The 26,399-nt window shown below is 47.8% G+C and overlaps 1 protein-coding gene across 2 annotated transcripts; it reads right to left on the reverse strand.

Annotated features, from left to right (window-relative positions):
- Positions 1–713: 713 nt before the first annotated feature.
- Positions 714–26,260, reverse strand: LOC144159649 (transmembrane protein 209). 2 transcript variants are annotated; one of them, XM_077691273.1, is made up of 16 exons: positions 26,000–26,260; positions 21,218–21,276; positions 20,873–21,004; positions 20,003–20,174; positions 17,418–17,490; positions 14,575–14,656; positions 12,861–12,941; positions 9,924–10,075; positions 9,101–9,163; positions 8,528–8,624; positions 7,835–7,960; positions 7,031–7,131; positions 6,460–6,574; positions 4,607–4,701; positions 1,794–1,867; positions 714–1,128 (listed from the first exon to the last, which is right to left on the reverse strand). In XM_077691273.1, the coding sequence occupies exons 1-16, from the start codon at positions 26,182–26,184 to the stop codon at positions 1,074–1,076; spliced, it is 1,662 nt and encodes a 553-aa protein (XP_077547399.1). In that variant the 5' UTR covers positions 26,185–26,260; the 3' UTR covers positions 714–1,073. The 2 variants fall into 2 exon arrangements, with proteins under 2 accessions (XP_077547399.1, XP_077547398.1); XM_077691272.1 differs by having other exon boundaries at positions 25,952–26,260.
- Between the last annotated feature and the right edge of the window lie 139 nt (positions 26,261–26,399).

Genomic DNA, 26,399 nt, shown 5'->3' on the forward strand with positions numbered 1-26,399 from the left:
AACTTTAAGAGCCTCACAAAGATTAATAATGAGGTGCTGTTAGCTCTAAGCTTGTAAGTTGAGCCCATTGTAGTGGCACCTCTGGCTTAGTCCACAGTCAGTATTTTCCATTAACCGTACCATACTTTACTAACACAGAGTAACCTTGAAGCGAAATAGGGACGACTTATTTGAAACGTTGATGTCTTCCCGTGATAGTGACAACTTTGTTCTTTTTGTGATGCTAAGCAATCTTCTCCACTCTAACAAAAAGTTTAAAAACTCTACAAAGTAAAAAAGGTTCTAGAAAAAAAAAATGAGCGCCCAGAATCAAGAAAATATGGTAGGCATTCATTGCGGTTTTTCATGCTATATTTTGAGGGATTAAAACAGGAGCACAAAATTATCATATTGCCCCATTCGAATAAAAACCAACTTTCAAAAGCAATGCAGCTCAATTTATTGCAACTAAAGATGTTGCTAATCCTGAAATGATGTTGCACATTTTCCCCACATACAACTTTTTTTTTTGCAGCCTGGCAACACAGGCGAAACACCAACACAGGTGAAAGACCATTTCAACAGTTTACATACCTAGTAAAGGGAACTGAACATTGCTCTGGAACAACCACGCTCTACCCAAGATGTTGGAAAATTACAATGAAATGTCAGAACAGACACCAGTCGTGGCTGTACCGGCATAAACAGCACCGCATCTGAGTCAGTCAAGGGGCGGGTTGCATAAGACGTTTATTTGTCAAAAACTTAACGTGCCAGCTACAGAACACTAATGATACTGCTTTAGAATATGGCAGGTAATGATAACATACAATGAAGCGCAGCAAAGCCCCCCTCCCCAAGGGAGAACAGGCATCAAGAGAGGAAAAACAAAGCGTCATATGTACAGCGTACACAACCTATCGATAAGAACGTCAGGAGCAACAATGTACACGATTTCAGTTTCAACAGCGGCACTACAGTCACGTGTGCGTTGCAGGGCTTCCCCCGAGAAATGTCCCTGAAGCAGCACCCTCACAGCCAGGACGTCAACGGGAGGGAAACACACAGGCGCGGTCTTCTCCCGTCCCGAAGCACTAGCCGTCCACAACCCACAGGATGTTCACGCCAGAGAGGCCCAGATTGATCCTCCTGCAAGGCGGGTGAAATACCGGGCACCTGAAGGATTCGCACTGGGAAGCTACGTGCAGAACAACACACGCCATGCTCATTTTTCATAGCCACTAATGGTTAACTTTTTTTATTTGCTTGTGCAAACTTTGCAGGACACGACCCTTTATAAACACACCACTTCAGGCAATTTTATAAGCGCTCCAGTCAGGGACATGCATCTGCTTTCAGCACATGTGTTGGCTGCCCAGCTAGATGTTATAAACTTGCTGTTTATTTTTATTTTTATTTACCTGGGCACATTTTTGCATTCACTATTTATGGTAGTGTGTTTTCTTTTTTTCCCCCACTAGGCAACAGGTGGTTGTGATCAATTCCAACCCTCCCAGGGGCCCCTGCCTACCCCTCCGTCCCCCAATTTCCCTGCACACACACACTTTTTGGTGTTCCCCTCTGGTTAAACCTTCAAGTACGACTTTAACATTTTGCAGTCAGAATTCCCACTGAGAAAAAAAAAATGTTAACATGTCCTGATAGGTAAACACCCCCTGCTTTTCTTAAATAGCGGTAGTTACTACAGATGCTTGTGGCAACGCAGTGTTTGTCTATAAAAGAGAAGCTAATCGTTGTACAAGATTGTAAGGACAAACTGGCAGTGCCAGAAGAGGTTGTTTGTGGAGACTTACTTGAGCATGCCACCATGCTTGGTCTTGATGCAATGCAGGAACAACAGGATGACGTAGAAGAGATTGTTTCGACCCTGAAGAATGTAAAATACCGGGAAAACGCTATCAGCAGAGTGCAAAAGAGAAATAACAAAACTCTGCCATTTGATGAATGTAATCGCCCCACTGGGCTGAGATTTCACTAAAAGCTTTCCGAAAGTATTATGAATATGTGAGCAACAAGGAATTTTAGCACGCAATGGATTATGCCCGTCATTCTTGCTTGTTTATGCGGTATTCAAAATTTCCCAGGCAACCCAAAGAGCTTGCCAACATGTGCTTGATCACTAACAGAGAACTAGATGCCCAATGGTAAGGCACACATCAATATGTTTCTGTTACTGGAGTACATTGAATCCATAGTAATAGGCAAAGGTCCAAAATAAAAGCACAAAAAAAGTTCCACATTTAGAAGAAAATGGGCATAAGCAATCCTTGAGGAAAATAATACGCATTTCTGTGAAACTTCACAATGCCAAACTGGCCTTGAAGTTGGCTTCCTCTATTGAAGCCACTTCCTAGGAAGGTTTTTTTATACTCCAGCACTTACTTGGCTTTCGTTTACCCGTTTACAAATACAAACCATTAAGATGAATCAGCTAACGACATCCTGTCGAATCCATCCATTCCTCAATGAATCATCCAGAGCAAACAGCATTGTTGCAACTGTAAAGCTGACCTCTCTTCATGCTGCCTTTCCTAACAGCTTCTTCAATCAAGACAATGCTTTAAAACCCATTGTGCGTTTAACATTCCACCCTCGCAACAACACGACTTGCCATCTGCTGAGAGCAGTTCAGTACAGATGCGCGTCAACCAAAGAACAGGGGTGAGACAGCTTAATCAGATTTGGGAGCAATTTTTGGAGCAGCGAAATCTCGATTTTGGAGCAGAAGATCCTTGATTTGGAGCAGAAGAACGACATTTATTATGTCACCTTATAGGAGCTAAAAAATCACATTTTTGGCAACTCCGGGGAGAAAAGTGCACTTTTTAATCTGTTTTGAATGTACATAACACTGAAACAGCATTTCAATAAAGTTTTTTTTCTATTCCACTACCCTTTCACAAACCATTTTTAAATACTGAGGCTCTATGCACAGATAGCGTGCAGCGCCGATGGAAATATCGAATTGAAAAACTGAGCAACTGCTAAACATTTTTACTATCATGTGAATGCAGAAATTATTGTTTTTGTAATCCCAGACTGGGCTTTACGCACAAGTGTAGAGCCAAGGCAAAAGTTGCGAAAGGCGAGGTGACAGTCGTCGCACCCCACCAGCCCTACCATTTCGATGCCCAATGTGCACGTAATTTAAATAATGTTGGTATATTTAGCCACCTCCCTCTTGGCATTAAATTTCACTTCAGGTAGATGAAGGAAAGTTTGACATCCACCTAAATGCAGCCATACGGCTACAAAGGAAAGCTATACAGCTTTCCTACGACCAGCCTCCTGGTTAGCTCAGTTGGTAGAGCGACTGCTCCGGTTAAGCAGTGGTCCCGGGTTCGAATCCTGGACCAGGACGAATTTTTCTTCAACTGCGAAGTTTCTGAGATAGCTGTATAGCTTTCCTTTGTAGCCGTATGGCTGCATTTAGGTGGATGTCAAACTTTCCTTCACAGAAACTTACTCCACCTTGGGGATTTCCCCTAAATCTGGTCGATTCAGGTAGATGAACTATTATTACTAGCGTGCAATAATAGCCCAACCCGCTATCCGACACTGCTTGAACATTTTGCGGCGATGTAGCCTGCGCCGCCACTTCTGCAGTGTCGATCGTCCCATTCCCGCCGCTCGCAAGCTCGCTGTCAAAGGCAGCAATAACTAAGCGTTTTATAACACCACAATGAGTCCGAAATTTCCTTTCAAGCACGCAGCGCGCCTCACTCAAGGCCGAAACTTGGTGAATTCGAGGGCACCACGTTTCTGGTGAACTCCCGTCTTTCGAGTCACGCAACTTCCCGCAACAGACCAAATGACTAAATGTAAACCCAGCCACCCTCATAACCAAAACCACGGTAGAAATCGGCGAAGAGCACTCTGCCAGAACGACGAGCAAATGCTTCGCTAGGCTGCCATGTTTCGCAATCTTCTCCACACCAAAATGGTGGCGCCCCGTGATGTCATTCCGGAGATACGGCGCTCCGAAAATTGCCGTTTTTTCATCAACTTCAACAAGTAGTTTGTCGCCTCAGTACACATAAGTATTTTTTCTACAGGACTTTGCAATGGTTTTGTATGGGAAGACTTTAAAATCTCACAGAATATAACATGTGCAACCCCACATTGCGACTTTCAAAAAGGCTATCTCGGGGAAAATTTATGCGGGTTTTTTTATTAAATGATCAATCGATTAAACCTTTACAAACAGCATCACCTTTGGGGTGCTGGAAAATTATGCGGTCAGTAAGCATTTTTCCCCACCGAAACTGACGGGAGCGTTAAAATCCTTGGCTCTCACTGTTTTGGAGCAGTTTGGCGCAATTTTTGCGAATTTCAAGCTTTTGGAGCAGCTGGGCGCAGGAAAACACATTTGTATCAGAACTGCGCAATATGTGCAGCTGTCTCACCCCTGAAAGAATCAAGAGTGACCTACACAAGTGTCTATGCTTTATTCAGGGTTGCAACAGGAACTGAACAGGAAGGAACTGAAGGCCCATTACCCCTACCACGTTGCGATTGAGACTGCAAGCACAGCTGGCAAATAGACTGTGACTTGCTATGCCCCCCCCTGTCTCATCATGATCTCCCAATGGTGTCCCACCCCCACCTTTGGCAGGTCCCAGGTGTCCTGGCCCACAACGAGGCGATAGTGGGGAGGCAGCACGCTGGTCTGGTAGATGTACAGGGCGTCCTTGGCATCGGCTGCACCACAGGAGACGGCATTGGCAACGAGGACAGCACAGGCACTCACACTGTGGCAGTTCAGCTCAAGCAGGGACTGTGTATGAGCCAAAGCTAGACGCCTATTTTGCTCTTGCAGGACTTGACTGCAAACATCTGCAACCCAGAATGGCTACAGTGCCCCATCTCAACCGCAGCCACCGCTAGCTTCGGTTTCTGCTTCCACTGTTCCTGACACTTTCTTTACACCCCTGAATCTGCGTGGTGCAACCCAGTGAAGTAGGCTCACTCCTGGGCTACATCCAGTTAAACCTTCCTATAATGAGACAAGCTATAATGAAATAATGATATAATGAGCAAATCGCAATTCCCCTTGTAAGTCCCCATTGAAACTAATGTATCTAAAACCACATTTTAACGAGGTAAAATTTGCCCATTGGCGGAAAAAAAGAACAAATTTCATTAATAAATAAAATTTTGAGCCAATTTCATGACCGTCTGCAACAGGGATTTGATACGGTGCACAAGGCGACCACTGTATCTAGCCGTTCAAAACTCCCACCATGCATCCTCCAGCAATACGCACAAAGCTGGACGGCACACCACGCACCCGTTGTGCCCGCGAAGCCATTCCCACCTTCCTCTCGCTGTACACGGCACGCAGCCAATGCACGCGGCCTGCACGGCCGTGACGCACTCGCCTGCAAATGTTACTTGCCAGTGTGCACTGCGGGTGCCGCGTTGTTGAAGTTGTGTGCAATCTTTCTTCGTTTTTAACACGAAAGTGTTTTATGCTAGGGTACACCAAATCTGGTCGGCGTCATATCTGTCATGACTCATGGAAATGACGTCACCAGAAGAAGTTTTATTGGCGCAGCTGCGCCCGGATTCGGGCCATGAACACTCGCCACAACGGGAGGTACACAGCGCTCTGCCCACTGCGCTACGAATTCAAGCGTGCGTGCAACTACGAACGTGCCTTATATCTTTCTCACTACTTTCTTTATTCAGATGCTGTCTAGGAGATGCTGCCTTCTAGGAGAGGCGAAGCAAAGTAGTTCATCATGACACTAATAAGCGCCGACAGTTGGCGCCTCGACGCCCGCATCTTCGTGTATGCCGGACGCGGGTGAATTGAGTCACCCTCCACCACCTGCTGCTTTCAGTTTCGGTTTTGTTTCGTTTGCCCAGTTTTCAAGGGGCTGTGGTTTCAGTCAGATTTACGCAATGTTCCGGCGCGTGCAATCCAGTGTCTAACGTTGATGCTTCTAAATGCGGGTTTGGCCATTTCTTTGCGTCTTGTGTGTTCCTTGCTGTTCACTGCTGCTACGCCATTTAGTGGTCCGTGACGGAGTTCAGTGGAGCTAGCTTTGTGGCTGTCTCGAGTGCGAGCTAGGTCACTGTAAGAACCCTGGTCCCCACAACCGTCAAACACGGGTTAGAAAGAAAAAAAAAAAGAAAGAAAAGAAAAAGACACAAAATAAACGCTAAATTCCGGCAGGGTTTGTTTGAAAAGCAGATGGCTACATCTCAAGGTTTCCTTGCCCTTCATTCGCAAAACTTGGGCAGAGACACATTGTTGGTGTTTACTTAATGTGATGGCTGCCCTGGCAAGAGCCCTGATTCTTGCTCTTCTTTGTGACCACGCACATTGGCCCAATGTACAAACAGCTTCTGGTAAGCATAATGTTTATCCCCTAAACCCTCAGCCTAGACTTCAGAAACGCCCCAGTGTTCATCGCTGTAAACGTGAAACGCTAGCACAGCTGTGCAACTCACACGGCTTGTTGGGCGTCTTGTGGAAAAACTGCGAGGTGAAGGTCTTGCCATCTGGGAAGCGTGGATCGGGAGGCAGGCGAGAGTCCAGGTAGGTGCACAGCAGGTGCAGGACAATCTGCACAGGGGAGTGTAGGAGTGTACCAGTCCGCTTGCAACGTGCCCCCACAAGCTCGCACTTAAAGCATTTGTGCTTTAAGACCCACGTGCCCCCTTATCCGAGTCACGTTGGAAACGCTACACCTTAGAGCAAGAGCACAGCCATTACCACTAACAGTGCACACCAAACAAAAATGTATGCACGCCACTGAACAATAACAGTGCCTCATGTCCAGGTAGCTCTATGTCCATCAGCTCTGAAATATGCACATGCGTTCACTGCCCATTGCAGAGCTCAGGCATATAAAGGTGTTAGCTTGTGGATGCCTCAGTGCGAGCCCGGGGATCCTGGTCAAGCATGGGCAAGAAGACGTAAGAGCGGCCAGGAGCCCCCCACTGTGACCCTTGGGCGCGCGTGCACACTTCCACACTGCCCAGCAGGTGTGGAAGCCTGCCAGGATGCATGGCCACTTACGGCCGAGTCCGTGGGCAGTGAGTCACTCCAGGGCTTGCCTCGGTAGTTCTGGCTGCCTGCATTCCACTGGAAGTCGGCCATGCAGCTGCCCCTGGCAAGCTCTGCAGCACGGCAGTGTGTTCAAAGTGTTCATTCACGCCTGCATCTTAACAACCACAAAGAAGTTTGTTTGAACTAGGCGAACAGAACATAATCAGACGTGCTTCATTTAAAAGTGATTTAACCTACAAGATGAACTATTCACAAAACCAAGCAACTCTTGACACCATCGCAACAAAAAGCCCATTTCTGCTCAACAACAATGCGTTTCCTCAATAGCTGCTCAAAGCAGCGGCACTACTTCACACAGCAATGGGCACTGGCCATGCATAGTCAGTCAGTCAGTCGCAAGCACCAGACAAGCTGTAATTTGTACAACCACCAATCAAGCCTCAATCTCTTCGACAGTTGACCAAGTGTTTGAATTAAACTTGCAGCCTTCGAAGACATTTCACCGCAGCCGGTTCCAAGTGCGACGCCCAAAACGCCGCGCATACCAGACTGCAATTTTAAACCTCAGTGAGGCGTTTCCTGCCTTCAGTTTCTCAAGCAGCTCTGAAACGCTCCCATTTCATGGGCACAAATGCACGTGGGTGACATTTATACAGCTTGCAGTGCCTGAGACAGTGACGTGACCCCACCAGTAAACAAGACTGGTTAAGACGTTAAAACGTCAAAGAAGAACGTCGGTTGCTGTGCGAAGTAACTAGAGCCGTGTGCGCTGATTCCAACAAGCAGAAACGGTGCTAGCAACGCACGACCCACCCTTGATCCTCTGGACCAGATACTCGTGGTTGCTGTTCAGGTCCAGGAAGGGCAGCAGGGCAGCCAGGGTGGGCACGTGCTGGCCCTTGCTCAGTGCCAGCTGCTGGAGCGTCGACTGGTTGGCCTCTGCACCGATGGCAAGAGAGAACGACCGCTCGCACTGCATTCACTCACTGCCACCACCAGCACGGGGTTTGGCATAGGTACGGGCTACGTTAGTGACTCTAGGCTACGTCTTCCACTGCACCAAATGACCTTGCAATGGCAACAGTAACCATGCAAGCAGAGAGAGCATCACTGGCAGCAACAATACATTATCTGCTCCCTTTAGGAATTTCACCCGTCCCATGCGCAGGCCAAGAATTGCCCTCAGACCAGAAGTCCCACAGGAATACGTGGAAAAATAAAGTGTCAGGTCGCACCCAGAGCAGTCCGAGGATAATAACAAAAGAAGCTCCCTGGTGCAGTGCCCTTTGCGCATCATTGGGAGCAATTTCTGTTTCCCTAGCACTGCCCCTAGATGGTCAGCATAAGTGATGGACTGAGAAGTGCACTTGAATTATTTTTCTTTCTGTCGAAGATGCAGAGAGACACAAATGATCCTGTCAAAAGCAACCCTAACAGACTGGCTGCAAAAGCCCGTACCATTGGAGGAGAACGGCAACAGAAGCAGCAGCACCGCGGCACACTTACTTTCCACACGCAAATCTGAGGAGCCCAGTCTCTGCAGTGTGCTGTTGATTGTGTCAATCTCGGAGGCCACCCGCTTGAGGATGCTCAGGCTGATGTACTGCAAGGGAGGGTGGGGTAATCAGAAGAGAGGAGAACATGCGACCATCTCCTTTCTCTTTGTGGCACTCTGGCCTATTCATGCTGCCCCTTTCTCAACTGCACACAGCCACCGCAACATCCACTCGAGTTTTTTTTTTTTTTTTTTTTTGTCAACTATTAAGTCCAAAATTCGCACCCTTTCAGCACTATGCGGTCTCCTTAAAACTCCTACTACTGCTTCAGGCCAAGTAATTTTTCCTCACGAAGGCAGTTCCATCCCCTCTACCTACCACATGGCTAAGGGCTGCAGTGATTATGTGATCTGTAAGACAAGGACAGCAAGGCTTTGCATGGACACTAGGTCAGCTTGTGGTAGCTTTCTCTATCGTTCTAAAAAAGAAGGTCGATTTTGCGAGTCGATTTGATTCCTTCTGCTGTGTATCTTTGCCCGATCATTACGGGGTTGTTTGGGGGGGAAAATCAGAACTCACAAACCTTGCGCAAGTTCTCGACCCACCGGTCTAGCCTGGCTTCATCGATGGCCCACTTCCTCCAGACCTGCAAGCAGGAGTAGCAAAAAATGCTTGGAATAAATGCAAGGACAATAAAAGGATATCAAGGGGTGAAAAATAAGGTGTTTCAAGAGGTTTCGCTCATCGTTTGGAAAAAAAAAGTGCCCCGTCTTAACTGCACCAACATGAATACTCTTCATATCCAATGCCGGTTGTCCAAAAATGGCATGAACAACATTACACGTGTTAATGCTATTTTCGGAAAATAACGCATAAGTTGTCTGTAATGCACTACAAATATTTTTTTGGACGAGAAGAGCAGAAATTTCTATTTATTTGTTTATTTATTTCACTGGTGCCACCTCAGCGCTTCTCCCCCTCTCTGCGCTTCTCTGTCCCCCGTGCAAGCTGACCTATGACCTACTGCATGGTACAGCTGACCCACAGGTGAGAATCATGCACGCAAGATATTTCCCACTTGATCCTGGCCGCAAATACGGCCACAGCCACCAGGAGGAGAACTTGCAGCCTGGCACTAATGGGCAAACACAAGACCCATTCTCCCGAAAGTGAAACAATGCGTGCACCACTGCTGCCAAGTGCACAACCTGGTGCCCCAATTTCACCACAGCTCAAGCCTCCCCCTGGTCTCCCCTGCTATTCCAGTAGTGAAACACGGGTTCACCCTTGTACCCGTTGCACAGCTGGCTCAAGACCACCCCTCCCCACCCAAGGGGAGGTCTGAGGGGGGCGGGTTCCCTGTAACACCGTGCAAGCCCACAGAGGGCCACCCCGTCACTACTGACGCTGTCTCCGCTGAAGGTGGTCGCAGAGTCGGGGTCGTCGCCATGCTTTGTCTGCGGCGACCTTGTGGCTGTCTGGTAGTGATCCAGGCGCGAACGCACCGCGTCAGCTTCCAGCCGTGGAGGTGTCAGCATGGCCGTGCTCTCTGGCAGTTCTGCACAACACCAAGGATGCCTGGTGAAATGCAGCTGCTTTGTGGCTGCTTCTGAGCGTCTGTGAAGTTTTCATGCTGCACACATTACCGGGAGGATCTGTTGCCTTTGTTTTCTCTCTAGCTTCTCAAACACATCTGCAAAGTGCACCGCTATCAACCTCCAGCAGTCCTTTTCACTGCACCAGAGATTATGTTTGGTTAGGTTAGGTAGCTCTACTCTGTAGTGGCTGTCCTGCAGATATTTTGCCTTCTTTTCTGGTGGCTCCTTCCTCCTACCGCTCTTTTAAGCCCTATTTCGTGGATATATACCTGAGAAAGTAGTATTTCCTGCTGTCACTCTCTCTCTCACAGTCTCTATAGGCCTGTGTACTCAAGTGTATCTTTATTCAATTTACATCTATGGCTGGGTGGATAGAAGCTCCAGCAGAAATGCCTTCATGAATGACCATCACTTTTTAGACTGCCACACAGTGGACGAGATTTTCCCTACGCACTGACATGTAATTAACCAGAATGATGCAGAGCAGAAATTCATAATAGGTTGCAAGTGTGCCTTGGCCAAGACATCCCTCCCCAGTGCTTTAATTTTTATGCACAAGGATGACACAGACCACAAATCTCATCTTCATGCGACTGACTCCAAGGTCTCCACCCACATCCAGCCTTTTGCCACAAATGCTGAGGAAAAAAGGAAATTTAAATTGCGGGAGTTTCATGCGCTGAAGCTACACCTGCGCTATGAGGCGTGTTGTAGTGGAGTGATGTGCATTAATTTTGACCACCTGGAGATCATTAATGCGCGCTGAAACCTTTGCACACAAATATTTTCGTTTTTTACCTTGATCAGAAAAATGAATGCTGAAGAACTTTGTTCTCTAGGAAATAAACATATCATACTGGCCAAAAAGTAACTTAGCTGGATCCCCCAAAGAATTGGTGTTAAGGTATAAAATAGAGGTGTGCAAATATTAAAAACTTTGAATTATCAACTTGCTTTGAACACTTATTATTTGGGATATTGGAACCCCCATATGTTTAACAACTATTCAGAACGTGTCTTATCCACAGACACAAAGCATATAAGCCAAAGGCTGTATCAGTGTTCATTCATAGTTGAGGGCGTGTGGCAACGTGTACAGGGTTGAGCATGCCGTCACTACAAAAGCACAGAAATTATTCTAAAGGAAACCACCGAAATGAATAAATGCGCTATGCTGAATGACGCTAACAACACGGAATGAAAAACGAATGCTTAAAGGAGCCATGAAGAGAAAATACAACTTCGTTTAATTTGAGAGAACTAGGATTCAGTATCTCACTCAGCTCCATTACAGCCACAAAAGATGTTTTTTAACGAAAAAAAAAGCAAGAAATATTCAAAAACTTTCAAATTTTGCGCCACAGTGACGTGTTATGAGCAAGAATGACGTCATACGGACCAACAATAAAACATAATTTTCAGTGTGTTAACTGCACGTTAGCATTCAAGTGATGCGGTCAAATGGATCTAGAGGCCCTATTACAGATGTCCAGTCATGTGTCGTCGCGACAGGTGAGTTAGGCGGCCGCCAATCGCACAAACAAGGTACTGTGACGTCATAGAGAGGCTGCGGGAAATTGGCTAGGGGGTCGCGACTGCTTCACACGTTTTCTTTAATATCTCCGTTATTTGTGCGAAGATTGCGATGATATTGGTATCATTGTTATCGGGAGTAAGCAGGTTTTCTAATAAACCAAACTTGTATTTTGTCTTCATGGCTCCTTTAAGAGAAGAGAGAGAGGTCTCCTGGAAACAAGCGTTGCATGGGTGTGCATTAATAAACCCGCGACGAACATCACCCCAATCAGATGCCTGCTCCTCCAAATCGTGAAGTACTACCATAATTATAAGTTTTGACCCTGATAATGAGACAAAGCAGATAGGTTCATGAGCGCCACAATGCTGAGATATCGCATTTCGAGCAATTTGCTTTATGTTATTTGTTGCGCATTAAAGTTGCAGTTTTTGTATCTCCAGGGGGTGAAAACTTTAAAGGAGTAGTGACACGAAATTTCAAAGCTGAGATAACTATGTAACATACTTCCTTTATATCAGGAGATATCTCCCAGCAAGTTTCGAAAGTAACCGTTCAGTAAAACACATTTTAAATCCATTTTAATCTTTGCCCACACGAGTAAGCCCAGAGCGGGCCAGCATGACATCATCTGCTCCTTGCCCCAAACTGCCGACGTCGGGGCTCCCGTGACGAAGCAGACGCGCTGGCTGCGGTTGGAGCGCGCTGCTCCGCTGTGTGTACACGTCATGGTTTTGTGGCTCACGTCATGCTGCCCGGGCATGTGGCGACAGTGAAAACCTCGGCCGGTCTGGGCTGCGCGTGCGCTCGCTCACAAGCGCGTCCAGACCAGCAGCGGTGCGACAAGAATGGTGACGTCACAGCCGACCTCCAGTCATGGCCGAAGCTCGGCGTTCATTTTGTCGAAACCGAAACTGGCATGAATAAAAGATGCCGTAAATGGTTGTTTATGCTGCGATCGGCCATCTAATGTGCCATTCTATGATTAGTGGGCTGGTAGGCACCCATAGGAGCGAAAAAAACGTAACATGAAAATCTCGTGTCAGTACTCCTTTAATTTTACAAAAAGCAGTAAGTATTCGTATTCGAAAAATATTAGATTCAATTCAAACCTCGTTTTTACTATTCGAATTTTCTCCAAACTGAAAAAATTTACATTCGCACACCCCTACTACGAATGCGCGGTAAGGAAGCGCTCTCTAATGCCGCACCAAAGGAGACACTGCGGTCGGCTTCCTCCTGGGCAGCCAGGTACGCTTCCAAGCTGCGTTCATCCGTCACGTGCCACCGGCCTGCAAGGGGAAAGCGGGCATGGGGGCCCTTAGTGAAGCACACACAACCTCTACCAGCACAAACACAAGGAATCAAGACCAAGATGGTACACACACATATAGAATGTGACAACTGCAGAAAATATGGAGTTTGTATAGAAAGCTGCTGCAGTCACGTGCTGCTCTGCAGCAACAATGGTGTTCAAAACGAATGCTCTATTCATCACAGACCATCATAACAAGCGGAGTCACACTCTCATTCGCCAAGAGCAGGGTGTCGGAACGAATTGTTATCCGTTTCGGTTTCTGTTTCGTTCCACCTATAAAGGTTCTGCTTCGACTCAAATCCAGAAAGGAAAAAAATAATGGTTTGTAACAGTTCATAACGGTTCACCTTCCAGCGCAAGAAAAATTTAGATGTATGAAATAATGTTAAAAACATTAAGAAATATGAAATCATGTTAAAATGATTAGGTGATGTTCATTGCTTGTTGCAAATGTTCGTTAAATAGCTCAACTGCACACAAAAAAATTGGAGGACACTCAAGCACTCTTTGTCGCACACCTTTTGATGGTGCAGCTGCAAATGACACTCCAAGTTTCTGCCCTGGTCCCCAGTAATTACATGGTGGCAGTCCTCAACCTGGCACCCAGGTTCGATTGAGGCGCAGTCGTGGATTAAAAATCTTTGAACACTATTTTTCCTCAAGAAATCGAGGCAACTCCTGTGATTCCCCATCGCCCTGCCTGGACACCAAGCTCTTCGTCGATGCCCCGGGCTCAGTCTGCCAAAGTATGCCAGTGTGAAGTTGCGAGGTGCTCACATATTTTCCTGCAGACAATAGCTTGTGGTGTTATGCTGCAACTGTTCGCAAAACGTGTAGTTGCATTTGAAAAAAAAATGAACGATATGACTGATGCTTCAGGCTTATCAAGGCCCAAGAGGAATTGGGTATTATTGTGTGGTCTATCAAGCCGTTTACCAATATCGTGGCAGCTTTTTAAATTAGTGTTCAGTTTTTTCCATGGCCCACTTACAAAATCACCCGCTTACAGTCAGCATGGCAATGGACAGGGGTTGGCAACCTGTGGCACGCAGGACCAATGCAGCCTGCGGGGCAGTATTATGCAGCCCCCATCACGTCGACAATACCCCCTCCCCTCTCTCCCCCTGTCACTTTCTATATGAAGCCGACACGCCAGTTTTGACCTCAAACGGGGCTACAGGGGAGACAAGAGAAAAGAATTGATCACTTCCAGTCGGCATCTTCCCCCATCCTCACACTTAGCCAGATTGTTGTCAATTATTGTGAAATATTACTGTCAATTCACTGAATTCTTTTCTCTATGCCTGCAAAGCATCCCTCCTGCCCCACCCAATTTGCCGTCTGGCCCTCCGCCCTGTTGGCTTCCTGCAACTCGGCCCTCCACCTCAAAAGGTTGCAGATTCCTGGCTTTGGGCATAAGCAAAAGATTAATTGTTTTCATGCTGTCAAACTCCTTGAAACCTCTTCAGGCCTCTCATTTCTTTGTAACCCAGAAACCTTTTGATGTTACCGCCCTGGGAAAGACCGCCTTTTACTACGCAGGTGTGGAATGAAGCACACGGCAGACGCACGGAAGTTGAGAGAAAATGACAGGGTGATGTGCAGACCTGGAGGGGAGCCTCGCCACCGCAGGCCCTCGGGGGTGGTGCCACCAGGCCCGGAGGCCGAAGACCTCTCCCAGAAGCCACTCTGCGCCAACAGCAGGGAACAAGCCCGATCAGTTGGGCCAACGGGCCAGGTGTGGGCAAGGCCTAGCCAGCAGCGTGCAAAAGAGGACATAGCCTGCTTCTGCCCATAGTGTGCCTCTGTCCATGCGCAAGTGTGGGTGCATGGGTCTCGCATCTTCCCCACCCTAGTGTGCACTCGACTAGGAAGCAGACGGGTCGACACACGTTAGCGGAAGCGATATGCCTGAGCATGCTGGTAACAGGAGCTCTTAACGAAGCACATACACAGTATCGCCCAGACTTGCCTGTGCCCGGAACCCTCACAAAATGGTGGCACTGCAACACAGCCCAGTACCGTGGTCACCATTCAATACTGAAGGAGCCATGACACATACTTGCATTCAACCCTGCTTCCCTATTACAGGTGCGGCCTTGACATAGGTAGTCAACATGTTGGAGCAAAAACAAGACCTTTCAACAGTGATTTCACCCTCACACCGTTAGAAGTGCCTCCCCTACTGTGAGCAACTGCCCCTGCAAAGCGCAGCGTGGAATGCTGACACCCGGAAGAATGTCTGCAATCAAATTTAGACGCTTTCTTCAGCCTCAACAGAAGACTTGTTCAACAACTGACATGTCCAAGGTACACAGAAAAATTTGACGCCTGTACTGCCTACCAGCTACGTATTCCACATTGCAATATAAAAAACAGAATTTCACTAAATGCACGCACGGTGCCTGAAGAATGTGTGGTGGTCATCGGCCTCGGGTTAACGGACCATGAAGGCACCCTACAAATTTCCTTCCGTTGCCAAATGCAGTTGAGATTGCAGCAAGTTTAATAGGTGGTATTCGTTGAAGCCGTCAATTTATTCGCTTGGCAACACTGGAAACGGCCACAGACATGGCCAATGCGCCACGGACATGGCGCGGCTTGGGCCACTGCGCCCACATGCCGAAGAAAAAAAAACACCAGCGTGCGTCGTCTGCTCCGTTTCAGCCCGATTCTCAACAGTGGTGTCAACACAGATGTTATTAATCGCACTCACATTGGACTCGAGGCAATACTTTGCATTCGTTGAGGTAGAGTTTGTTAACGTGCAACACAGTCATGTGCCTAGCACAGACAAGCACCGCCATCCCGCGGAGCCCGACGCAACGAGTGACGGCGCATTCACACGGTTGCCTGCATGCACGCGCCAGTGAATACAAGCAATACAAACTGCACTTAAAATTAGGCTCGCTAATCGGCACAGAAAAAGAAAGGGTGCCTGTGCCCCGCATTTTGCCTCCCTAACCAAAAGACGCCCCTGGGCAGGCTACACAGAATGACTGACGTCGTTCAAAACAATTGCAAATTAACCGAATTATGCGCTTCCAACTGGAAATAGTTACACCTGAAATTAGAAAGATTAATATTCTGCAAAGGCAATGAGTGGATGTTGCGGAGAGGGGGAATGCCGGAAACCCGAGAGCGGCTGACAAGGAGGCGCCATTACCCTCGCTCATCAGCCAGGTCACATCATGGGTCACGCGGGGCAATTGACATGACGCCATTCGGAAAGGTGACAACAGGCGCGGGTTGCCGGTAGCGGGGACTTGAAGAGGCAACGGCCAGGGGAACAGGAGCGCAGGGAACTGGTCTCCTCTCAGCTAGCCTCAACCAACATCGTCCACCGTGTGGGGATCCTTCGCATCCCCTTTTCCTCCTCCCGCGAGCGCGACCTTCAAACGAGCGCGCTTTCCCACGCCGCATGTGACGTCACCTCACAGGCCGATGTGCCGGCGGGCACCAGCTGCCCCGCCGCCGCTCCTCCTCTCCCCTGCTCCTTATAAGCGCGGCGCGTGCATTTTGTGGGTCTCTCTTGGCTCTGGCGCTTGGAAAGGGTACGGAGGATAGAGTGTAGGGAACGCAGGGGAATGCGGCTCGTCTGCGCCCTCGCCGCCCCCGTCCGGAGCGGGGCCCCTGACCCATATCAGACGCACGAGGTAGGCCTAGCCCAACCTCGCCGGCCCCCTACGTGTCGCCTCGGCTGTCCCAGCCCGTCAAGGCTGGGCCTTGAGGCGCGCGTTGATACAGTGTAGTTCTTAGCCCTATCGAGGCGATCAATATGCGCTGTACCACTCGGCCAATAAATCTCTTGGTTCGTCCTGGCCCTTTGGGGCCTGTCATCGCCTTTGTCGGTGAGTCGAACCCGTCGCACAGCGTCTCCCTCGTGGATGCCGCGAACCTCTCTGGGGCATTTTGGATGGGTCATTTCCGGGCATGGCGAAACACTCTGTATCCCACAGGCCCAGGCCCACAGAAGCCCACAACCGGTAGCACCAGAGCCGAGCAGACTCTGGCCACTCAAGCAACGCGGGACCCGCCGACGACGCAGAAGACGGGAGCGCTAGGGTGGTTCGGATAATAAACCCTCTTGAGGAATTCCATCCGTTGCCCTCGCCTCTTGCCTGCCTCCCATTTTAGTGCCATAGCCACAGCTGCCAAGTGTGGAGGATTCTCCGAGTGTGACCCACGCCACAACGTCTGCAGCACTAAAATTTACAAGAGCAAAAACCCAAGAAAGTAAGGATGCACAACCATTACTGTGTGGCTCTTTCAACAGTATGGCGTTATCAAAATAAATACGAGAAACTCAGCCCACTCCTTTCTTCATTGAATCACTGGGTCAAGTTGTCCGATTCTAGCCTGAGCTCACTCATTCGCCTGAAACAAACATGAAACCGACAGTCACGCCACTGCACAGGTGAAACACATAACGAGACGCAGGCAAACTCACCCTTTCAAGAGAAGAGTTTGCCGCTGGGTAGTAGGCCCAGGAAGTCGACGACAGGCTCGCATTCCCACCAAAGCTGCGACCAACGCCCAAATGCAGCTCAGGGAAAAAGTTCGAGTACATTCACACGATGCAAGAGGTGCATAATTTTCAACAGCAGCAGTTTTTGTGCCTTTTTTTTTTTCACACAGATAAAGCTCCAGGTTTGTGGGATCACAGGCGCACCTCACTGTCTTTCATAATCTTGATGCACACCAAAGCTCAGTGCATCTAGGCACTCTTGCCTCTTGCATTAACATGCTTCCACATATACTACAAGCCTATTCTTTTAGCACAACACTGTTACAGGGGTGAGACAGCTGAATCGGATTTGGGAGCAGTTTTTGGAGCAGCGAAATCTCGATTTTGGAGCAGAAAAATCTTGATTTGGAGCAGAAAAATCTTGATTTGGAGCAGAACAACAACATTTATTATGTCACCTGAGGAGCCTAAAAATCAAATTTCTGGCAACTCATGAGCGAAAAGCGCACTTTTTAATTGGTTTTGAACGTACATAACACTGAAACACCCTTTAAATAAGTTTTTTCTATCAGACTTTCACAAGGTACGAACTGCACCACCTTTTTAGAAACCATTTTTTAAATGCTTAGGCTCAATGTATAGATAGCGTGGAGTGCCATTGAGAATATCGAATTGAAAAACTAAGCAATTGTAAGACATTTTTATTGTCATGTAAATGCCAAAAATATTATTTTTGTATTCCCAGATGGGGCTTGACGCACAAGTTTAGAGCCACGGCGAAAGTTGCGCGAAGCGAGGTGACAGTCTTCGTACCCCACCAGCCCTCCCATTTCAATCTCCAAAGTGCACGTTCACTACGATCGTAATTTGAGTAACGTTGGTATGTTTAGCCTCCTCCCTCTTGGCATTAAGTTTCACTTCAGATAAATGAACCATTATTACTAGCGTGCAATAATAGCCCGTCCCGTTTTCGGACATTGCTTGAACATTTTGCGGCGATGTAGCCTACACCACCATTTCTGCAATGTCGATAATCCCATTCTCGCCACTCGCAAGCTCGCTGTCAAAGGCAGCCATAGCTGAGCGTTTTATAACACCGCAATGAGTCCGAAATTTCACTTCAAGCACGCACAGCGCCTCCACTCAACACCGACACACAGCGAATTCGCGGGCACCCCTTTTTTTTTTTTTTATGAACTACCGTCTTTCCAGTCGCGCAACTTCCCGCAACAGATCAAACGACTAAATATAAACCCAGCCACCCCCATAACCAAAACCACGGTAGAAATCAGCGAAGGGCCCTCTGCCTGAACCACGAACAACTGCTTTGCCAGGCGGCCATGTTTTCCAATCTTCACCACACAAAGATGGCGGCGCCCAGTCATGTCGTTCAGGAGATACTGCGCCCCGAAAATTGCCATTTTTTCATCAACTTGCACAAGTACCTTGCATATCAGTACGCATAAGTATTTTTTTACAAGACTTTTCAATGGTTTTCGATGAGAAAACTTAAAAAAACTCCAGAATATAACATTGCCAACCCCTACGTTCGAGAAAACTATCTCGGGGTCAATTTTATGCGGGTTTTTTATTGAATGATCAATCATTTACCTTTACAAACAGCATCACATTGGGGGTTCTTGAAAATTATGCCACCAGTAAGCATTTTTCCGCACTGAAACTGACGGGAGCGATAAAATCCTCGGCTCTCAGACTGTTTTGGAGCAGTTTGGCGCAATTTTTGCAAGTTTCAAGCTTTTGGAGCAGTCTGGCGCAGGAAAACAAATTTGTGTCAAAACTGCGCAATATGCGCAGCTGTCTCACCCCTGCTGTTAGCACTACTACTCAGGAGGTGTAGCAATGCTTGTTGTCAGTTACATATTGCCCCATATGGTACAAAGTCTTAGTGCCACGCCTGGACACGCATTCTGTAATCACTTCTCACTGAATACCATATCAGCCTTCTACTGCCTCCAAGTGTAGTCCCCCTTGGCCCTCCTGTATTCCATCACTCCCGAGTACAGCTGCTTAGTGCCATGAGTATACAGGTGGTGACACTGCGCTCCGAAGACCATGCCAGCAATGACCTATGGGCCCAGCAGCGCATGAGACTGACCGGCTGGCACAACCTCTGTGCAGGTGGTCTCCCTGCTGCTTCCCCCCATGCTAACAGTATCCTCTGCCACACTCATTTGAACTTGGCGCGTTCAAGAGCTGGGAGTCAGTGTGGCAACCCACGTCCACTTGCCGCTAAACGCCAGCTGGCAAAAAAGATAGACAGCGTGCTGAACCTTTCATGGCACGGTGGAGTGGCTGCACAAGGTCAGGATAGCGGATGCACCTAGCAGGAACTAGCGTAAGCAAACGATTTTGGAAACCAGGCAGTGGTGGGCACCGTTGACGCCTCCCTTCGCCTCCATTCCAGTGCCACGCTACTGATTGCCTGAAACCAGGCTGAAAGTGCTGGAGCAGTGGTGTGGGGAAGGCAACAGGTAGCCAACAGACACCCTGCCAGAGTGCGCCCACACCCCCAGAGAGAGGAGAGAGAGAGGAGCGGGCAGACACACCTCCCAGGTGAGGAGACCCAGCTGGCCGCAGACGTGTCGTTGGCGGCCGTCGACAGCAGGGAGTTGGCAAGCGGGGAGGAGGTCGCCGAGGGCAGGACAAAGCTCTCCAGGCCACGCCAGCTCGTGTCGGGAGGGCCCGGCTTGGTCGGGGTCTTCAAACCGAAACCAGGCTCTGTGTTCCAAGTGAGCAACAGACCAAGACAAAAAGCAAATTCAATGCCTCTTCCAAAGGTAAGAGCACAAAATGGCTGCTCACTATGGCACGTAAGCAAAAACAAACATGCACTTTCTTCACCTATTTCCTGCTAACATAAAAAGCAGACAACCAACCACCCCCCAATAAAAAGGTACCATGACTCTACTCCTCACTCCCCTGTATGGCACAACACTGTCCCGCTGGGGGCCACTGATTCATCTCCCAGCAACACATTGTCATAAAAGCAACATCAAGAGTGGTTCTTTTTGTTTTGTTTTTCTTCCACTGTGCAACAGGCGATGTGGATTCCCCCCCACTTGGCATACCTCTTTGTACACTTTTCTCACAAACCTCCCGAAAGCTCACAAGATTTTCAGCGTCTCTTCACGTTTGTCTGCAACAAGCTTTGAGCAAGCCATTGTGCAATCAGCGCAACATCCCAGAAGGCAAATGCAAACACAAACAGATATACAAAAGGTGTGCACGCAAGCTGCACTTAAGGACTGCATGCAAGAGCAAGAATCCGTGCAAAGTCCTGTGCTCACGTTTATTGCGGACCGATTGTTGCATTAACCTAATCCACTTTTTCTACCACGTACTTGAGGCAGACACTACAAATATGGATCACTTCCAAGGGAGGCCATTAGAGTAGCTTGCTGCAGTGCTGTACTTGCCATTTTCAGCGATGTGCAGCAACTTCATTTCCTTTGGGGTCACTGAAACAGGCTGCTGCCAAAAGCGGGCCCAGAGGATTGAGGCAACGTGCGTGACGCAGTTGAAGCAAAATATCACGCCCAGCAGGCATTCTGCACAAATGAAACAAAAAAGAAATTAGGGAACCAGGAACAGTCACAAAAAGACTTGAACAAGTTCCCCATTCCAGGTTAGTTCCATAGGAGACGGCCCATTTCAAGCACCCCTACAGGAACAAAAGCCCCAGCCCGCAGTGGCTTGAAGTGGGCCACTGCCTACAAGACGGGCAGAAAACACACCCCCATTTACTTAGTGAGGCCACTCACCTGCATACCACAGCACGAGGTATTCCTCTTCAAAGAACCTCATTATGGAGCCTCGACCACTGGAAAAACAAGGTTCAGGCGGGTAAACTAGTTGCAGTTTAGGAATCTTGAGGCCTCCCAATCAGTGACAGCCATATTCAGCAACAACCCTGACCCTGAGGTGGCGGGAAAATTATTATTATGAGGACATCGTGAGTCAGACTAAACACAACTTAAAAGAGTAAGGGCTCTGGCTAGTTGGTAATCCATACCGCTACACACAAACCATCAACAAAGAAAATACAGACATACACACAAGCGTCTGAGTGTGTGTCTGTCTGTTAGGGCACTGTGTAGTGGGAAGTTAAAATTTGCATTTTGAGTGCCGAAACTCCAGCTGGTCATTCTCCCACTCACACTGATTTAAAGACAGATGGCAAAAGAAAAACTGCAGCTGAAATTCACGGAAACACAGACGCACAACTGGTGTATTTCTTCAGAGAATGAGACTTTAGACCACTAGAAAGCACAAGCGAAAATGGCACAAAGAACGGGACTTAGATAACGACACAGGTGCCGGCGTCAAGTGACAGCAGTAAAGAGCATCTGAAGTTGTTTCAATGCTTGTACCGGCAGTCGTTCTTGCCTTTCACAACTCAGAAAGGCTACTGTTTCAGGACGTGTACGCCAGTGACGTGTGTAGTGTGTGCGGGCAACATCGCGCAACTCTGGCCCACATCCTGTGGGACTGTGCAGTGCACCCCGTGGAAGCTGCCGACCTCTACGGCCAGCTGCCGGACACCATAACGAGTGCCGTATATTCGACGGACCTGGACGCACAAACTCTAGCCGCCCAGCAGCTCGAGGCTGCTCTCGCCAGGCAGAAGCGGAGCGAGTCACAGACGGGGGGCAAAGGGACGAACTCCCGAGTACCTTTCACGCACCGCTCACGCCGACGCCGGCGGGGCCTAGTCCCGAAGACGTCGTGAACGTGGGTGGGATGTGGAGGCTCTGCGCATCCCGACCTCCCACTCCCTGCTGGCCATAAATAAAGTCTTCTCTCTCTCTCTCTCTCAATAACCAAACCTAAAACTTTACAATCAAAGGCAAAGTATTTTGCTATACACTACCTTCGCTATTCACCCAGCTTCGCAACCTTCACAGCCGTCAACATGAATGGTGCACGCACACACAAGGACTGCAGAAGAAATTGCCTTACGAATCATAACTGGCAAGACAGCGGAGAGATGCTAGAAGCATTCGTATTGATGACTTGTGACAAAAAGCCTCGAATCCGCATACAGACTTGACAGCAAAGGTATTCTAGTCGGCATAATGCTGCCCGGCATTTTCAAGAATGCGGACAGAGAAAAAAACATCACAATCACTTGACTGATGCGACCCACGCGCTACACAAACTACGGTTAATCAAGGTTCGTACACGCTTCAAAGGCAGAAATTCAAGGATTTTCAAGGACCAGAAAATACATTATCAAAGACCCCATCTAATGATTTATCTGGGATTATTTATAATACAACTTTTTCAACACAATGCAAAAGTTGTTTATTGCACAATACCTAAGAACATTAGTTCGAATAAGTGCTAACCAGTTGATGAAAGCACCCCAGCTTTACTATTTTTTTTTTGGTTGCTGTTTAGAAGTACAGTCGAGTCCACTTATAACAATACCGGTTTTAACAATATATCAGATATAACAATGGACAGCCGCAACACCGTCAGCTTTTCATTGCATTCTATGGCAAAATAAACAAAAATGCAAAAACGCTGCGACAATGCCACCCCAACCCCGCCTATTACGCAAAAGGGCATGAGAGCATACGCTCAGCGGCCAGGCGATAGCGCACTTGGCCTCGCACGCGGCGAGTGCGCGCCGAAGAGGCTCGCATGCCACCGCTGCTTTCACCTGCCGCGGCGACGCGGAGGAGGGGGAGGAGGACCGGATGGGCGCCTCTACGGGCAGTGGGTCAGTCTATTCTGAGGGTGCGCCGCCTGTAGAAAAAGCACCGGGCACCGGGGCGCCTAAGCCGCCGCAGCAGCAGCGCTGTGTGCACTGTGCCGACCTCCCGTATTTTTCGCTAATTTGGCCACGTCTCCAGCTCCGCCGTTTGCACGTGTTCCGAGTCTGGTGCTTACCAGCGTCGTTTACCTCTTGTTGCTTACCTCTGGTACTTACCTCTTGTTTATCATGTTCCCCTCATTAAATGCTCTTGTTTGTCACGTTTTCTGTTATTTTTGGCATAACCTGCTTATAACAATAATCGGTTATAACAATGATATTTTCATGGCACCTCAATATTGTTATAAGTGGACTCGACTGTAGTTCTTTGTTTTTCCTGTTTTTCTCAGGCGGTTTCATTTCACAATGCATGCAATGTTGCTTGTATCACATGCTTTGTCAGCAAGGGTGTCAGCTAAGATATTAAATAAGCAACTGTTGCACTCATGTTGTCAATCTCCTCTTCGAGAATACGTCTTTCTCACTGGTTTTTCTTAGCAAGCTGCTCTTTTTTTGAGATTCAAGATTTTGGAACATTTATTTGTTTCGATATAAGTCATAGTTACTGCATCCAACAAGCAGGACAACGCAAATCGCATTTCTATATCTCCCTCTGAGCGGACCAAAAATATCATGCCAGATTGTATCAGGGCAGGTTGAATTCACAAGTTCCTGCTCCTAATACAGCCTCGTTCTCAACAAAAATTCACTAAATGTGTTGTAACTTTGTGCGATAACGCTGAGACCGGATTGTTACAATATTTATTGCATTAGTTAAAACTTACAATCCAAGATAAACACTTTAAATCCTTGTGAAAAGACATATCCACTGATAATCACCCATAAAAATCAAGGGTTTTCAGAAACCGCTAAAAAATTCCAGGACTTTCAAGGCCTTGAAATTCACACTTCCAAATTCAAGGGTTTTCAAGGACCTGTGCGAACCCTGTTAATTTAGACTCCAAACTTTCTTTTGGCATAAATGATTAACAAATTAACTAAGCAATTCCAAATAAACTATTAAGAACTAAACATTGACACCTGCAATCATACAGTAACAAGACGCCACATTTCAAACGTGCAAGCACTGGTTACTAGTTTGTGGGCATTCTGTGCGAGGTTTGCTCAAGTACAGGATGAACTTCTGCGGAAGTTGCAGTGCACGTGTTCCAAAGGGAATAAAAACGATGTAAATTTGGGATGCACCGCAGTTACAACCAGTTAAAACAGCTAGTTGGTCGGTATGGCGCGCGCACTACTGACTTGACGTAATGAGCGAAGTTTTTTCGTATTGTAGGTACTGCACTGTTTTCGCGTGCATCGCTACAGCTAGGCTCAGAGGCACGCCGTGGTGAAATAGTAAAGATTAGTTTACGAGTTAGGGTTTCATAACTGTTGCTGTTGTTCCTCTTCTAGTGGCACATACCCACGTGGGGGATTGGCAAAGAAACGGGGTAGCCTTTTGGGGCTAAAACGCCCACCTCATAGCCCTATATAATCAAGCCTGAAGGAATTGGGGGAACGGTTACCGAATTATATAATAGATCTAGAGAAGAATCAGTGAATGATGCCATTTCTGGGAGAAAAGGGTAAAAAATTTTGACCGGGTTAGCAGGACATGCGTCTGGTCTCTGATATGTACGCGTGAATGGTCGCAATAATTCCTCTATGACAAAACCCCAGGGATGTGGCCCCGAACGAAAGGAGCACAGGCATCGACAGAGGAAGGCCAATGCGTTGAATTGGTGGGGCTAGATACCGTTAACGAATGAAAGAAAAACCGCAGCAGTACAGGAAAAAGTGTTCAATTGTTTCAATTTCACCACAAGCAGCACAAAGACCGGAGGAGGTGAGACCAGCGCGATGCAAATAAAAATTAAGCTGCGGTATTCTGCATCTGATGTTGGTTAAAGTGACCTCACACTGGCGGGACTCGCAAAATCTCGCATTCCAAGTGTGAGCAAGATGGGCATAGTCATCCAAGCCTGTGTCATCCCTAGCCGTAGATATCTGCGGAACTTTGCTCGCGCCAGGAGAAATGGGGTGGGGCTGAGGTCCACCGTAGGGCCATCTAAAGCTGAACCGGCCAGAGCCAGCCGTTTCATTGAGCCATAGGCCCCTGTGCCCTGGGACCCAGATGAGCCGGATGTCGCGTAAATGGGGAGGCACAAGGCGGCTGAAGGTACGGATAAGTACTGAATTTTTTGGAGATGTTAGCGCGGTACAAACCGACAGGGAATCAGAAATAATAGCAACATTTAAATATTGTGGAGGTAATTTTTGTAAGGCCATCACTATTGCAAAAAACTCAGCTTCGAATATAGGAATAAAATCAGGTAAACGATAAGAAAATGACCAATTAAGTTGTGGGCTGAACATTCCCACGGCCGCCCTCTCCGCACGTTGCGATGCATCCGTTGCCACTACCACATGTGAGCGCAAGTTCCCCAGATGCTCGTCCAGCAAACCCATTAGTATCCGTGTGGATAGCAGTTTGGCGTTATGGGGGAATACGTTATCGAGGGCATAGGAGCAGGTACGACTTCACGTAACATTGGAAGAAATTACGGAAGACTGATGTTGAGCGGTGAAAGCAAACTGGTTTCAAACGACGCGCTCACGCGCTTGGCTTCCTACAGACACGGGCGCCGTGATTGGTGCCACCTTGCTGCGCGCTCGAAACAATGGCAGCACAACCGCTTAAATAAGTTTGTGTAAAGGTGCAAAGTATACTTACACATCCACGTAAACAATGAAAGCGAGAGCGCAATTTAAACACGCATACTTGAGCGATGACTTCAGATTTTGCAACTTGGCTTTCCTTCTTAAGATGTGGTCAACCGCAGGTACCCGGCCATTGTTCGAAGGAAAGCAGCTGGCCGCCTTTTCTGGGCTGTTACTTGGGGCTGTTTTTGCAGCCAAGAGTTTGTGTCCAAAGATGCTTGTATCACTATCCACTAGCATGGCCATAACTTTGGCGCTTTGTAAGCTTCGCCTGCGCGCCGACCCATGCACGCCCGGCAAAATTTTTATTGATGATGATGATGCCTACCTGCTGCAGATGATAACTGCAACTCAATAAATTGAACAAATTTTGTCCATGAAAAGCAATAAAAATTGCCAGAGACTTGATTTTTTATAACTTATTTGTAAATTTGGAACTAAATGTGCAACTTACAAAAAAT

This window comes from Haemaphysalis longicornis, unplaced genomic scaffold (genome assembly GCF_048455015.1).
Source record: "Haemaphysalis longicornis isolate Haplotype H1 unplaced genomic scaffold, Haemaphysalis longicornis Haplotype H1 scaffold_10, whole genome shotgun sequence".
Classification (NCBI taxonomy): domain Eukaryota; kingdom Metazoa; phylum Arthropoda; class Arachnida; order Ixodida; family Ixodidae; genus Haemaphysalis; species Haemaphysalis longicornis.

Excerpts from the sequence above, each read along its gene's own strand:
- LOC144159649 (XM_077691272.1), bottom strand. The coding sequence starts at position 26,184 with ATGGCCATGCTAGTGGATAGTGATACAAGCATCTTTGGACACAAACTC. Across the intron at positions 14,657-17,417 it reads CAAACTCTTCTCTTGAAAGG|AGTGGCTTCTGGGAGAGGTC; the intron begins GTGAGTTTGCCT and ends CTGTTGGCGCAG. Across the intron at positions 7,961-8,527 it reads CTCAGATTTGCGTGTGGAAA|AGGCCAACCAGTCGACGCTC; the intron begins GTAAGTGTGCCG and ends CCATCGGTGCAG.